General features: G+C 39.3%; 1 protein-coding gene across 3 annotated transcripts; it reads left to right on the top strand.

Annotated features, from left to right (window-relative positions):
- Positions 1-335: 335 nt before the first annotated feature.
- On the top strand, positions 336-15,905 carry LOC129091327 (inhibitor of nuclear factor kappa-B kinase subunit alpha-like). Of its 3 annotated transcripts, none has more exons than XM_054598907.1 (22): positions 336-379; positions 897-1,025; positions 2,123-2,217; positions 2,395-2,512; positions 3,709-3,778; positions 3,889-3,977; positions 4,063-4,152; positions 4,315-4,439; positions 5,601-5,708; positions 5,888-6,023; positions 7,525-7,719; positions 8,304-8,406; positions 8,649-8,772; positions 9,566-9,717; positions 9,852-9,913; positions 10,008-10,117; positions 11,121-11,170; positions 11,291-11,396; positions 11,573-11,720; positions 12,193-12,329; positions 13,664-13,763; positions 14,251-15,905. In XM_054598907.1, exons 2-22 carry the CDS (start codon positions 915-917, stop codon positions 14,314-14,316), a joined length of 2,295 nt encoding a protein of 764 aa, XP_054454882.1. In that variant the 5' UTR covers positions 336-379; positions 897-914; the 3' UTR covers positions 14,317-15,905. The 3 variants fall into 3 exon arrangements, with proteins under 3 accessions (XP_054454882.1, XP_054454881.1, XP_054454880.1); XM_054598906.1 differs by having other exon boundaries at positions 355-524; XM_054598905.1 differs by having other exon boundaries at positions 355-743.
- The last annotated feature ends 495 nt before the right edge of the window (positions 15,906-16,400 follow it).

The following is a 16,400-nucleotide window of genomic DNA, read 5'->3' as shown; positions in this document are numbered from 1 at the left end:
AATGAGAAGGTGTGTCCAAACTTTTGACTGGTACTGTATACATTTTCAGGTTTCAGGTATATTCTCTGTTTTATAAGGAGTCATTGGTTAAAAATAATAGATAACCTATGAATTAATTAAAATACACAGTATAAAAAGTACTGTAAAGTGAGTAATTGTACATAGATACACAGTGTAACATGATATAAACATGTATTGTGTATAAATCCTCTGATTTGATGCGCATTAACAGTTGAAGCCGAACGCATCGTCCGTTTGCGTCCTTGAACGCGCCCCTCCCCCTCCCTCCCCGCCCCGCCCCCCACCGTTTCGTTTTCTTCAAGCGGTCACAGCCGGGTACTCTGGTGACGTCACTACGGAAAGTCCACACATTCTCACGGTTTGTCGTTCGCGTTGACCCCGAAGAGAGAGAAAACACACACACACACACACACACACACATACACAAACAACAACAACAACAACAACCCGGGGGGGACGGCACGCAGTCACACCGGCTCATGACACCCACATAGACACACAGAGTAAGTCTCGAGGAGCGGAGGCAGCCCGTTCAAGCGTCACGTGACCGACGTCGAAGGCTTCAGTTCTGGGATGCTAACATGCTAACCTAGCCGGCGCCGTCTACTTCCTGGAATGCCTATGGGGGCTGCCATTGGTTGATGTAGCTAGCTAGCACTTAGCTACCTGTTAGCTACATGTTAGCTACCTTTGCTACATAAGATGTGTTTTCTTTATACATGGTAGTTGAGACAAAATTAAATAATAATATTGTTTATTTAGCTGTCATTAGATTCCAGGATGTAGCCATGTCCCATTTTTTAAAATTCAGTTTGTGAATGGGTTTTAAATGAAGTATTATGGGATGTATCATGTTTTTTGCTTCTGTGTTTCAGCTCAGCCTGGATATAATAATGGATAAACCACCGTTCAGGCAGAACCAGAACCAGAGCTGCGGAGACTGGGAGCTGAAGGAGAGACTGGGAATGGGCGGATTTGGCTATGTTTACCTGTACCAGCATCACGTGAGTTCACAGCCACGTGACCCCCTGACCAACCCCTCAAAACAACCATCACATGTACCACTCACATTACATTTTACATGACAGTCATTTAGCAGACGCTTTTATCCAAAGCGACTTACAATAAGTGTACTCAACATAGAGAACTACTATCACCAGAAGTCATAAGTGCATCTCATTACTTAAACAAGCATCTAAGAGCATAAACCAGAGCAAAAGTATAGAAACAAACTAATACGAATACAATAAGTGCAGAAACAAACTAATACGAATACGATAAGTGCAGAAACAAACGAATACAATAAGTGCAACAAACTAATACAATAAGTGCAACAAACTAATACGAATACAACAAGTGCAGAAACAAACTAATACGAATACAATAAGTGCAGAAACAAACGAATACAAATACAATAAGTGCAACAGACTAATACGAATACAATAAGTGCAACAAACTAATACAAATACAATAAGTGCAGAAACAAACGAATACGAATACAATAAGTGCAACAGACTAATACGAATACAATAAGTGCCACAAACTAATATGAATACAATAAGTGCTAAGTGGAAGGCTCAGGGTAGTACTTCTTGAAGAGGTGAGTTTTCAGCCTGCGCCGAAAGATGGGCAGCGACTCAGAGCTAAGTGGTCGGGCGGGGGTTTAGGGCTTGACCATGGCCTGGAGATAGGAAGGAGCTGGTCCTTTCACTGCCCTGTAGGCTAGCACCAGAGTCTTAAACTGGATGCGAGCTCTTACAGGGAGCCAGTGTAGAGAACGGAGAAGGGAAGTTGTGTGGGAGAACTTGGGGCGATTGAACACCAGACGAGCTGCAGCTTTCTGGACAAGCTCCAGAGGTCTGATGGCCGACGCCGGGGCTCCGGCAAGTAGTGAGTTGCAGTAGTCCAGGCGGGAGATGACAAGAGTCTGGATGAGCACCTGCGCTGTCTCGTCAGTGAGGAAGGGGGCTTACCTACTCTACATCATACATTGTGACATTTTAAAAGGATATATGGGGAATGGCTACACACAAACTGTTATTTCTGGGTATTCTTTCATGCAGCGACATAACAACAGGATTTCTTTTTGTCTGTTTTGTAGGAAACAAACGAAAAGCTAGCTGTGAAAATGTGCCGTCTGGAGCTCACACCAAGGAATAAGGACAGATGGAGCAGAGAAATCCAGATCATGAAAAAGTTTGACTTCTTTTTATATACTTTTCTCTTTGTTCAAGAGCACATTGATTTAAAGGCGTTATACCTGGTATCATAATGATGATACTTATTCACAATTGTTATAATTATCTAAAGGAAACTGCATGGTTATCATTAAATAGTAATAGCAGTATTGACTCCTCCTTCTCTCCCACTCAGGTTGAATCACATCAATGTCGTGTCAGCCCGAGACGTCCCGGAGGAAATGAGGCACATCGCCTTAAATGATCTGCCGCTGTTGTCCATGGAGTACTGCTCCAGGGGAGACCTGAGGAAGGTGAGCGACACCTGGACAGGAGGCTTAGAATATGTCCACATTGAACCATCTTATAGGGCTGTCCTCGAGTAAAGATATTCTTAGTTGACTAACACTCATACGATTTTGTTGACAAATCGAAATAGTGGATTTAATCAGCAGATCTGTGAAACCGAGTTTCTCTGCAAAAGCACCAATTTAAAGCTTGTGTTTACCAGAGGAATAAGTCATTCAGCATGAAAAAAACATAAAGAACGACTGATCGACTAAAGAACTTTAAGTCTACTAAAAATAAAACAACTGATTAGTCATTAAAAAAGCATATTTTTCCCTGTTTTTGGTTTCACACAGAGAGACTTATTTTAACACCTAAAAATGTAGCATTTTAACCTAAAAGCGGTCTCTAAGAGGATAAATCTAAAACCACCCGTCTCACATCTTAGTGTAGATGGGGAAACACTTTACTGATATATTTTCTTCAGATCACCTTACCTACAAATATGAGGAATACATTATTCACTTCCTTGCCCACACATTTTACTCGTAAGACTCAAATTTTACTGCTGTCCAGTAAGAGAAAGTAAAAGCTTACATCCTTCCTGGTAATAGTTTGGTTATAAAATCCTAGTGCACCATGAAATACTTTACTCTATGCTGCTGTAAGCCTGCAAATTTCCCCGCTGCGGGACTAATAAAGGATTATCTTATCTTATCTTATCTTATCTTATCTTATCTTATCTTATCTTATCTTATCTTATCTTAAATGTCACTCCTGTCGGGCAGTAGAGGAGGTTGTACCGGCGTCTGGTTCAACATAACAACATCGGCATGAGTCATGCTGTCCGGCCGCCGGGCTTCTCCCCCCCGTCTGCATCACCCCTCTCTACTTCCATTAAGCTTTGTGGTTCGGTCATTTAAAGACAAGGCTCTGTTGTAAAGTTTACAGTCTGCCATGCTGTTTCTCCTTTATTGCTCTGTGCACAATGACTCAGCTAAAAAAGTGCAGTGATTCGACTTTTCGGAGGAAGCAGTGTTGTTTACCTGATTAACAGGTAGATTTTATACACTAATCAAATTTAATGCTCTGTTAGTTGTCTGACAACAACAACAGACAATTATGTAAATTAGAGTTCGCGGTATGAGGCTGCTTTTCTATTTGTTTATGTAATGTAGATTTACTACAGATGTGATTAGAATAACGTTTGTGTGCTTAACAGATGCTCAGCAAACCTGATAACTGCTGCGGATTGAAAGAGAGTGAAGTTCTTTCATTACTCAATGATGTCGGTACGTCTAATGTTTTTTTTATGCACAGTTTGTTCATTCAGGAGCCTCGTGTTTTTTTTTTTTTTTAAGAGTCTCATCTTTCAGTTTAAACTGCTTGTTTTCTGCTCCAGGATCTGGTATCCAGTATCTCCACGAAAACAAGATCATACACAGAGACCTTAAACCTGAAAACATAGTGCTGCAAGATATCAACGGGAAGGTAAACGGACACTTCAAGGTTTTTGTTCTGTTTGACTTTACATCTTGAAGAAACTGTCTAACATTTACTTTTTCTACTCCTGCAGCTGGTTCACAAAATCATTGATTTGGGCTACGCTAAAGACCTGGACCAGGGCAGTCTGTGTACCTCTTTCGTTGGTACGCTTCAGTACCTGGTAAGCAAACAAATGATTATGTCTTTAACCTCAGATGCACCTCGCTTTATGTTATCTATGACGCTTCTTCCTTGTTTCACAAATAGAAAACTGCTAGATAACATGCTTGTCGATGTTAATCAAATGTTTCTATGTAAAATTGCATCACTTTTTTCTCTACAGGCACCTGAGCTATTTGAGAATGAGCCCTACACTGTTACTGTGGACTACTGGAGCTTTGGCACGATGATATTTGAATGCATTTGTGGTTTCCGTCCGTTCCTGCACAATCTTCAGCCGGTTCAGTGGTGAGTTTACATGATAAGCGAAACATTATGACGTGTACATTTTGCATCAGGAGGTGTTTTATTTTACCGGATTGATAAAAGCAGATTGGAGACGGAAGTTGGCTCATAAATCAAAAGAAAAGTAGCCTCGATTCACCTCGTCAGTCTACTGCAGAGGTTAAATGAAAGGGAAGTCCTGAGGCAAAGATACTGAGAGAGATGCATGCTGGTGTTGTGAAGACGAGATGCTTGTTATTGTAGTTTGCTGATTTGACCGCTCACCAACACACTCAGCAGGGTGCAACACATTTGATTACTTTAAAACACTAAGTGCCCAATTCCAGAATTTGTCATAACTAGATAAAATCGGAACAAAAAGACATTATAATATGTGTCATTTATTTTATTCAGTGTGTTACACTTCCTGAGGAATATAATTATTGTCCATAAATTATCGCTCAGGTTGTAGCCAAAGCTAAACAGTTTAACTGACTCCATGGCAACATGTATTTCCTGTTTTAATTCCTCCCAAATTATGGAAACTATTAAAAAATATTAGTAAGACAATTAATAATAATCCATAAATCATTTCTGTTCATGTTTCACTATCAATTATTTTGATTATAGGAGCACTGCAGTCTCCATTTTGTGTTTTGTACGTGTCATTTATGATATTTTATACAGCGGTGAAAAGCAATAAAAGTATAGTCACTTCTACACATGTAGGATTTATTTTTAAATAACAGGATTCAGGTTTAACAGATACAAACACAACTGAATTAAGAAAAACTAAGACAAGCAGCAAAGTACTGAAGACCAGCAGGTGGAGTCAAGTCCCAAAAATGAAAATGAAATAAACTTTCTGTCAACTTAACACAGCCACAACCTGGCTTCCTTTTACCTGTCCAAAAAAATCACAAGTGAGGCAGCCACCTCTACACCCGGCGTGTTAGACAATGATTATTCCCTCATGAAAAAATACAGTTTATATAAAAATAGGCAGTTGCTCATTCACAAGGTTCAAGTGTTCACTGAAAACAAAATCTTCCCTTACTAACAAGCCTGTTTAAAAGTGTTTCCACATTTCCTATGTTTTATTTTCCATAAATCTACTGGAATGCTTTTGTGCTTTGAATAGAAATCAAACAGGAATCATCCTTGTCTTTGTCTTCTCATCCACAGGGCCAGCAAAGTGAGGAATAAAGGTCAAAGAGACATCATGGCTGTCGAGGAACAGAACGGAGATGTGAAGTTCTCCACAAAACTCCCCTACCCCAACAGTCTCAGCAGGTTAGAACCCTCTGACCTCTAGAAATATATCACATCAATCACTAATCATACGGGGTTTGTTCATTAGGCACTCTAATGAAATGGATAATAGACTCGAGTCGCTGTGTGTTCCAGGTGTTTGGACATTGTTCACTGCCGATTTCTCTCCTTAAACACTTGTTTTAATTGCTGTTATTTAGGACAATGTTGGAGCCAATGGAAGGTCTTCTTCAGCTGATGTTAAAGTGGGATCCTGTCCAAAGAGGAGGCATAGTCGACAGCGACACCAGGAAACCCATGTGCTTTGATAAACTGGAGGATATACTGAGTATGAAGGTGAGTTAGTGGCAGACTCTTATCTTCAGATTCAGTCTTTGATCTGTGTGTTATAAGAGAGATAAGATAAGATAAGATAATCCTTTATTAGTCCCGCAGCGGGGAAATTTGCAGGCTTACAGCAGCGTAGAGTAAAGTTATCCGGGTCAACCTGCATTCACTTATTTCTTTTGTAACCTTCATTCTGAAAATGACGATGGTTATGTTGTCATCAGGGTTTCGTATGAATTTCATTTACACCAGTGATGATACGATACTTGAGTTTCTGTTATGATGTTTTCTCATCTCAAATCTCTGTCTGTTCTTCAACTTTTTAACAACCGTTCATCTGATTGACTTCACACTTGGCGGGTGTATTGCTGAGGACCCAGGGAGGTGCAGCTCTTGAGATCTAACTAATTAGTAGTGCGTTGTGTGCACACTGTGTAGTGTATTGAGAGGATTTGTATCCAAAGTAGGTGTACACATTAGTATTGCTATGGAATGCAAATATATCATGGCAGGTGTATTGCTCAGGAGCCAAGTAAAAGCAGTGAATAGTGAGAAGATGCTTGGATGAGCGGTTCTCCAGAAAGAGAAAAGACAGCAATATCAGAGGCCAATCAGTCGGCACATTTTAAACAGGGACTGCACTAGTCTTGATTAAAATAGTGTGAAATTTACCTTTTTTTTAATTAATTCACTATCTGATCAGAAAACGAGTGAACAAGATCAGTAATCTGACCAATCGTTAAATGCTTTTAGTACATTTTTTTTTATATGTGGTGCAATTAACATACATACACAACATGTTTTCTACAATAATTGGAGGTGATTTTATGAGAGGAATGTGTTGCATAAAAAAGTAGCTCATTCTGAGCTTCAATTTAGTTTTTAGAATTTTGCTTTGTATGTCTGTGTCTGTTTGTTTTGTGGTTGTAAAGATGTAGTTTATGGTGCTGTTAGATTGCTGCTAGATCACCACGTTAATACAGCTGCGTCCTCACTTTGTGTGCTGCAAGCGGGAGAGAAAACTGTTTTTTGACTCCAGTGAAAATGTTGTTTTTAAAAGGCAACAAATATGGATTGAAGCAGCATATTTTGCTAGAAAAAAACATGATGTGAATTTTGGAAATTATTGCATAAATCTTTTTTCAATAATTGTTGACTTTTGGACCGGACAAAGCTCTGGAATTATTGTACATTTTTAGATCACAAAAAACTGGAATCTAATTCTACCAATAATATGATATTAAAGATATTAGTGAAGCCTGAACTTTATATGACACTGTGCATAAATACTGGCTGTAAACAGAATGGATACTACAAAAAAGAAAACAATGGAAGCTTCAAACTTTTTGGTACATCTTTATAAAAAATGATGACATTTCTCCTTCTGCTGTATCGATTCTGATCCTTTTAAACCGTCCATCATGAGTTCTCTTTTAAGCGGTTGTGTTCTTCAGTATAACAAACATTTCTGTAAACAATGACCGGGGCCTTTTCTTTCGTGTCTCTTCAGATCGTCCACATCCTGAACATGACCACAGCTCAGGTCCACTCCTTCCAGCTGACTCCGGAGGAAAGCCTCCACAGTCTGCAGAAGCGCATCGAGGCCGAGACCAAGATCGAGGTGGTGAACCAGGAGCTGCTGCAGGAGACGGGAGTGTCTCTGGACCCCAGGAAGCCCGCTGCACAGTGTGTCCTGGATGGAGTGGTAAGAAGACTCTAAATGCAGCTGAAATCAATCTATCTTCATTTTTCTTTTCACCTCTTAAAATATCCTTTTATGGTGAATATTTTGGACTGCTGGTCAAGTTGCACATAGAAGGAAATCTTAAATTGGGTTATATTTTACTAGTGCAAATATTCTAACCTTAAATTTTCTTGTTGTTAAAAACATTCCTGTTGCAATTTAAACCTTCTCCCCAGAGTCTACTGTAGGTTTTAGGGTTTAAAGACAACAAACATGTGCTGGCAACGTCCACAAATGGAGTCTTGCATGGTGTCTTTCTTGTATTTTCTCTCTCTCTTCATGTCCTGTCATTTCTTTACTGTTTCCTACTGCTAATAAAGCAACAAAAACAAACTTTGTTATGTTAGTTTCTCCCATTGGAACCTTTACAAAATGCAAGTTAAAACAAAAAATGCTGCAGGAAAGAGCTGCGTCAGCGGTTATCACGGTTCACACTCGCTGTATGTGCGTTCAGGGACTTAGAATCAATCATTAATGCTGTTTTAAAGGACAGGAACAGGTATGTGCAGGCTGTGTAAGTGGTGCTCCTCTTCTCCCCTGTGTAGAGAGGCTGGGACAGCTACATCGTCTACCTGTTTGACAAGAGCATCACCAAGTACTCCGGGCCACTCAGTGCCAGACAACTGCCTGATAAAGTCAACACTATAGGTGGGTCTATTTTAAGGTCTGTCTGGTGCCGATTCATTTGAATACATTTCACACATCACAGGTTATCCATCACTGTTCTTCCTGTCTCTCTCTCTTTCTCTCTTATTTTGTCAGGAATAAAAGCTATAACATCATTATTTATATTTCTAGCTGTGATTAACACCATCCCTAGTGACAGGATTGAGTTCTCCACTTTAACACACCATATATTCTCTCTCATGAGTCTTGTTTTAACTTTTCAGTGCAAGAGGCGAAGACGCAGCTGCCCCTGGTGGCGCTGAAGAAGGTTTGGGGTGAAGCGGTGAGCTACATCTGTGGGCTGAAGGACGACTACAGCCGGCTTTTCCAAGGACAGAGGGCTGCTATGTGAGTCTGAAACCGGTTATTGTTTTAACATCAGAAACACAACGAGCATCAAACCACAAAATACACTAGCATTTGCATAACTAGAAGCACAGGTTGAGAGCAGATTTAAATAGATAAGTTGTTTATTAATTACAGTAGAACCTTTTTTTTTTTTTTCATAATGCTCATCTAATCCAGATAAGGTTTTTTATTTTAGAGCTGCAATGATTCATTGATTAGTTGTCAACTATTAAATTAATCCCAAACTATTTTTATAGGCAATTAATTTGGTTTGAGTAATTGTTTTTACTTGATTCTAGCTTCTTGAATGTTCATATTTTCTGGGGTTTTTCTCCTCTGTGACAGTTAACTGAATATTTTTGAGTTGTTGACAAACCATTTGAGGACATCATCGATAGTTTTCACCATTTTTTGACATTTTATACACAAAACAATTATCTGATTAATCGAAAATGTAATAAAAATAAAAAAAAGAAGCTATTTGCATCCCTACTTTATCTGCAAATGTAATCACAAAGGAGAAAGCATGGACTATCTTGTTCTGTGGATGCTTTGAGGGTTTTTTAAATGTCCATGTCCCCTCACACTGTGGTCCTTGTCAGTGTCTTCTCCTGTTATCTTGGGCACAGTGTCGCCAGCTGCTTCAGGTGTTCCCAACATAACTTCTAGTACTTCAGCTGGATGGGGCAACAGGCCACACCGGAAGGATTGAACCCGAGCCTCTGCTGTGTTGGAGCTTTCTCTTCCTTTCAAACTTCTCTCACCCTTAACTGTCTCCCTCCTCCCCCTCCAGGTTGAGTCTCCTGCGCTACAACACCAACCTGACCCGTTGTAAGAACAGCATGTTTGGCTTCTCTCAGCAGCTGAAGGCCAAACTGGACTTCTTCAAGAGCAGCATCCAGTACGACCTGGAGAAATACAGCGACCAGATGCACTACGGCATATGTGAGTGTTTACTGGCAGCTGGTTGTTTCGATTTGATAGTTGACCCTCTGATGGAGAACATTTACATTTGGGGATATTTTAACAGCACTGAGCCAGATGTTTGTTTGATGAGCTTTGTGTGTGTTTGTTTAAAGCCTCTGAAAAGATGCTGAAAGCCTGGCAGGAGAACGAGGAACGAGCTGCTGCTTTTGCACAGGTAATGCATATTTAAAAATCTTTTTCTAAAGGCCTGTAATGTTTCTCAGTATATGTCTTTATTTTGGTGGTGTGATTCCTGGTTTGTCCTGCAGGTGGCAGAGGTGAGCCATCTGGATGATGAGATCATGGCTCTGCACTCGGAGATAGTTGAACTTCAGAGGAGCCCGTACGCTCGACGCCAAGGAGACAAGATGGAGCAGCTGTGAGTGTTTATGTGGTCCGACCCGAGGAGACGCCACACTACTAATATGTCATCTGAATAGTTATCAATAGTCTCTCTCTCTCTTGTTGTGTTGGTTTGTAAACATGCGATTAGTCCAGAGGAACACCTTCTTTTGGTCACAGGTTTTTTGATCTACCAGTAAGACTTTAAAGTGTGTAAGAACTTTGCGATAAGTGACCAGATATAAAATCTAATATGCAGATTGGCATGAAATGGAGCAAAGAACCACATTTTATCTTTATGGAAGTTTAGTTAGTCATGTTAAATTATGTAATGCACATCCCCCAAGGCCTTCATGGAAAGTTCTCTCAAGTCATTATGTGTCACTTTTTTTTTATTTCTGGGAATTTACTGAATGGATGAAACCCTCCTTTGTGTGGATGTGTGACTGGTGTCAGTTTCATGGTGCAAACAGACAAGAGATATGGGATGTCCAACGGCATTTTAAACATGTGATAAACATTAAATTATCTGCTGTTTTTAAAAAAACACAAAATAAACCACCGATGGCTCTGATGTCGAATTCACAGTACACAACTTTTAAAGTCGTCAGATGGCCGTACAGTTCACACTACACGACTTGCTGTCTTGTAATCAAAGTCTTGAAGTCGTCGTGGCTGAGGCAACAGGTGGTCACACACCTCTATAAGATCCTTCACAGGGAGGAATCCCCGATGACGTCTCCAAACAACCTTTTTTCTCAAAAAACGGGCGGCAACCTCCGGTTCTGAAAAGTGAAGCCAAAGCTTCATGTCTCAAAGCTGCATTCTCTCTACTGTCCATCAGGGGGCGACTCCTCTGGTTGTATAGAAGTCTATGAGAAAATGACTCTACTTCTCTCTTGATTTATTCCCTCAGTAAACATTGTAAACATGAGTTTATGGTCTCAATCTCTAGTTTCAAGTCTTCTTCAATACAGCATGATGTTCATTTAGTAAAGCAACCAGAACTAATCTGTTTTATCTCATTTGTTTTATCGCAGAGAAGAAAAGGCGATCGAGCTCTACAAGCAAATGAAGATGAAATGCAAAAGTAAGAAACGTCTTAATCTAATTTATTGTCATTCAAAATGTTATGAAATAATTTAATGATTTAGTTAATCAAATGAGTTTAAAGGTGTGTTCAGTAGTTAATCTGACTGTTATCTCTTAGTACCCGAGCCAGATGTGAGCAGCGACAGCTCTGAGATGGTGAAGGCCATCATTCAGACCGTCCAGAACCAGGACAAGGTCCTCAAAGACCTGTACACCCACCTCAGGTAAGAGACAATCAGACCTTCACACCTGTGGGTTTACTCTGAGAATAACGGCTCTGAATTCACTTTTAATGTTTTGTCTCATTAGTAAACATAACTACTGTCTTCTCCAACATGAATAGAGCCACAACGTGAATTCTGTAAGTTAACGTCTGCCCTCTCTCGACTCCTCCTAACAGTAAGATCCTGATCAGCAAACAGAAGATCATCGACTTGTTTCCGCGGATCGAGAAAACCCTGGAGAGCATCAAAGACGCCGACAACACCGTGATGCAGATGCAGATCAAGAGACAAAGAGAGTTCTGGCATTTACTGAAGATCGCCTGCGTAAGTGACTCTGCATTATTTGTTTTATCAGTTTTTAGTTTAGAGTTCAGTTGTATAGATAGAATCACACTTTTTAGGGTCTGTGTGTCTGTCATTGAGGGCTCTAATATTCATAATCTGCTATAATTATATTAAACCACATCTCTTTGTCTTCAGGCTGCAAATAAGTGATTATTTTCATTATCAGCTTCTCTGCGGATTATTCTCACTATTAACTGATAAATGTTTGGTCTACAAAATATCATGATATAATAAACTAAATGTCAATCCAGATTTCTCAAAGCCTAAAATGACGTCTTCACTTCTTTTGTTTTGTTGCTCTGAATGAGAACAAACATAAACAGCGGGAGGAAGAGCTGCCTGCATTCCTTCTAGAAGGAGACGGACATAATGTTTGTTGTTCCTTCATGTAACAGTACTCTCTTTCTCGCTCTCTCTCTCTCTCACTCTCTCACTCTGTCTCCTCTTACAGGCTCAAAACCTGACACGAAACTCGATAGCAACGAGTCCTGAGTCGTCCAACCTGCTGCAGGTTTCTCAGTGGTCCCAGTCGGCCCAACCAGTCAGCTCCCCACATCCCCTCACCTCCCTACCCGGGCCCAATGACAGGTACCTGATCCATTCATTGATCCATTCTGATTCATCACGTGACTTATGGTTTTTCATGATTAACTGTGTGAAAACAAATTGATCTGATCGCAGTATAAACGGAGAACACAAAATAGTTGATTGCATAAATGTTGACCCCCTTCACGTCAATATTTAGTGGATGCACCTTCATGCAGTAATAACGACCTTTGGCCACACAGGGTCGGCAGAAATCCGCTGCAAACTCGCAACACTGACATTTTATCGCCTTCACACTCTAAACCCCAAATAGTTTTAAGGCGTTTTTTGCTTCTATCACATTTTTCTCTCTGTGGTTTTGATTTTCACTGCAATGTAAAAGTCCTGCACCTCTATGGAAACAGAACAATCATGGCTATAAGTAGAGAGAACTCAAACGACAGAGAAGAGAAAAGATGTTAAAACACTCTGATATTGATTGTTTGACAAATATTTGGCACAACATGTTTGATAAACAATTAACACAGCGACACTGGATTAAAACTGGGAAAGGGTGTTTTTCTTTCTTACTGGGTCTGTAAATGTGTTTCAGTTATATTTTCAAGTCATGTTTATTTATTTTAGCTCAAGATCAAATCATAAATTGGCCTCAAGGGGCTTTACAATCCTTAAAGGGAAGGAAGATTCTTGATTGAGAAACAACTCCCTGAAAAAAGAAACGCCCATGACGGGCACTAGATGTTGTGTGTACAGAAATGTAGACAATCAGGATGATAGATTGTATTATTTAAACATATATGGGTTGATGTTGAGCAACTTGACCAGGTGTCTCTAGTCACATGACCTCCCCTCCTCCTGTTGTTTCTTGATTTGTATTTTAATTAATATACACAGATTTTTTTCTTTAGTCTTATATTCTGCTGATCAACGATCACATCCATTCAGTTTCTTTTTGTTTTGTTTTGTAGTTCATAAAACATGTAAACAACAGGTGGTCAAAATACTCCATGAATCATGAATATTATGACCTTTTGACATTTTTTTTTTACGACCATAACAAAGTAGAACCGTGTCACTGGTTCCGAGGTGTCGATGCTACAGCTCCGTCCTGCTGCAGAGGGTTTTTGTAGGTCAGAGCATCTTCTCCTCCGGCGGCGCTCTGCTGTAGCGGTGAAATACTGAAGCCATTGTACGTCTGATGGAGGTCTCATGTGATGTGAAGTGGTGGCTAACAGGCTTGTGTGTGTGTGTGTGTGTGTGTGTGTGTGTGTGTGTGTGTGTGTGTGTGTGTGTGTGTGTGTGTGTGTGTGTGTGTGTGTGTGTGTGTGTGTGTGTGTGTGTGTGTGTGTGTGTGTGTGTGTGTGTGTGTGTGTCAGTGACGCAGCGCCACGTCTGCTACAGGAGAACGAGAAATACCTCAGTCAGCTGACCAGCCTGATGCAGGAAGCTACTGATGAGCAGGCCAAGAGCATAGTGGTGAGTTCACACGTTACAATTCAATTCTCTGCACTTATTTTAAATTAGTATCAATTATACAGTTAAGATCACCAGAGAAGGAAGCAGAAAGATATTTTTGGAACGGTTATTAAAGGATGGTGTAGGGATGAGACGGTGCACCAAATAACTAAAAAAAAAAAAAAAAAGGATTGCGTGATGAAAATAATCCCTTAAATTAAAAAAATATATATATATATCTACAAACAAACTGTATATAAAAATGTGCACAGTATATATATATTTTTAAATCCTACTAAAAAGAGAAAAGCAGCAATTTGTGCACACAACATTCTTAAAAGTAGCATAGCTTTGAGGAATATAAATATTATTTTCACAGACTTTGCTTCCTTTGTGAAAGGATTTGTTTTTGTTTATAATCAAAACAATTTAAAGATATTTTAGTTTTATTCTGTTTTTGTTTTTGTTCATTTCAACTCTTAACACCTGGTGGTTTTCCTCTCTCAAGGACCAGGACTGGAGCTGGATCAAATACGAGACCTTAACAACAAAGTTAAAAAAGAGGAATGCGTAAGCGTAAGCGTTTCGGTCGTGTCCTTCCTTCCCCGCCTCGCTCCGAGTAACACTAAAGACTGTGAGCCGCCAACACGAGCAGAGCGGCGTTAAAAACTCTGTACAGTCAAACACGGACTCTGGATATTCTCTTAAAAAAAAAAACGACTCTCCAGACGGAGTTCACGGCGTTTCGCTCAGCTTCGTCCATCCGTCCACTCCTGTCGTCTTTGATGGATCTTCTTGTTTTTACATGAGGAAAACAATGAAGCTGTGTCACTCTACTTACATTTTTTTCTTCCTGTTGCTGCACAATATACACCATAATAATTCAAAACATCTGATGATTATCATTATTATTACTGTAATTGCAAAAAAAGAAAAGGGCAAACTGTAGCATCAGATCTGAGGAAGAGGGACAGAAACATGTGAACGAGTTCAACCGTGAGACATATGAGGAAAACACAGGAAGTGGTGGGGGGTGAGGGGAGGGGTCGAGGAGGAAATTACAATCAAGCAAACAGCACTTTGATACTCCCATGTGTCCTCTCTGTGAAGACGGGAGACATTTTCCAGGCTGCAAAAAAAAAAAACGGTTGCAGAATATCCAGATTTACAAATGCAGTTGATATGTTATTATCAGTCATAATCAGTTTGATATATTTCACTTTACACAGTCTGGGGGTTTAGATTCTATGTAAATGTTTAGTTTTTTTATTAAAGTGTTCTGTATCATAGGCAGAAGTCTTTTGTCATAGTGACAGTCGTGGCTGGCCATCATGTTTATATAATGTCTACAGTGTACATCTCATTTTTTTTTTTTTTTTATTGTCTATCGGATACAAAGGGGTTCTGTTGTCTCATTTATATTCACACATTATTTCACTGGATGCTTCATGCTGCGTTCATGTCATAAAAGTGTTGAAACTGCAAAGGATGGAGAGTTTTCATCCACTGCTGTGACGTGAATATTAGGAGATATATAGTGAAACTGCTTGTTTAATAGTTCCCATATATTTATATAACTTTACTAATCGAAACAACAGTCTGAAACCCAAAGATGAACAAATTAAAATCATATAAAACAGGGAGGAAGTCACATTTGAGCTCTTTTTTTTTTTTTGGGTTGAAAAATCTCAGAAACAATCAACAGTTAAAACAGTCGCTGTATATTCAATCAATCGATTAATCAACTGATCATTTCAGCTCTGGTCGTAAAAACTTTTTTCCCCCTTCTTTTTAAAAAAAATAATTTATTGATCTTTGACATGAACGTGTCATCAGAGCACAGTCTGCGTCTTCAGTTGATCCACAGTGAAATCAATGAGAGTGATTGGAAACCAGCGTCGTAAACGGTTGAATGTACTGCAGGTTCAGGTCGGAACTTTGGACCCTCGGAGTTTGTATTTATGAAGTTGAAGTGCAATGGAAAAAGTTGTTGTTTTTGTTTTGTTTTGTATTTAAGTAACTCAATTTGTTCGTTTTTCTTTTCTTTCCATTTAAGTATTTGTTTCCATCTGATGGTTTAAATTTGTGTCTGAATGTTTAATTTTTAGAAATGTCATTGTATAAAGATCAAATGTTTGCCTGGTAATAAAATAAAATGACTTTGGCATGACTCTGCATTCACTCTTTATTCTACCAGACCATTTAATAACAATAGTAATATCATTGATGTTCGCCTCAGAATGAATACTTTTGGTGATCCTTTAAGTTTTCTTCTGAACATTTGATCTCTGTTTAGTGCCAATTAGAAAATGTTAGCATGCTAACACGCTAACCTAAGAGGCTGAACATCACACCTGTAAAACAGAAGCATGTTAGCATTGAGCTAAAAGAACCTCTGTATGTAAGTATGTGAAGACGAGTCAAATACAAAATGTTTGGCTTTTCTTTCTTGTAACAGAGTACTTCTACACTGTGTTATTGTTACTTTTAATTGAGTAAAATCACTGAATACTGCGAAATACAATGAGAGCAGCAGCTTTATGGGGTTGAATTATTTTAATGATTTCCTTCATTTTTCTTCCAAAAAAGACAAATGAGTTTAAAGCGGATGATGTGATTTCACACCTGCTGTCACATCTGTTTAACTGACTTCTCAAG

This window comes from Anoplopoma fimbria, chromosome 5 (assembly GCF_027596085.1).
Source record: "Anoplopoma fimbria isolate UVic2021 breed Golden Eagle Sablefish chromosome 5, Afim_UVic_2022, whole genome shotgun sequence".
Classification (NCBI taxonomy): Eukaryota; Metazoa; Chordata; class Actinopteri; order Perciformes; family Anoplopomatidae; genus Anoplopoma; species Anoplopoma fimbria.
The sequence above is the reverse complement of the archived record's forward strand: the minus strand, read 5'-3'. Positions and strand labels throughout refer to the sequence as shown.

Bases quoted from the DNA above. Each gene is read 5' to 3' on its own strand.
- LOC129091327 (XM_054598905.1), top strand. The intron at 11,171-11,290 runs GTAAGAAACGTC...GTTATCTCTTAG, and splicing joins AATGAAGATGAAATGCAAAA to TACCCGAGCCAGATGTGAGC. The intron at 12,330-13,663 runs GTACCTGATCCA...TGTGTGTGTCAG, and splicing joins CTACCCGGGCCCAATGACAG to TGACGCAGCGCCACGTCTGC.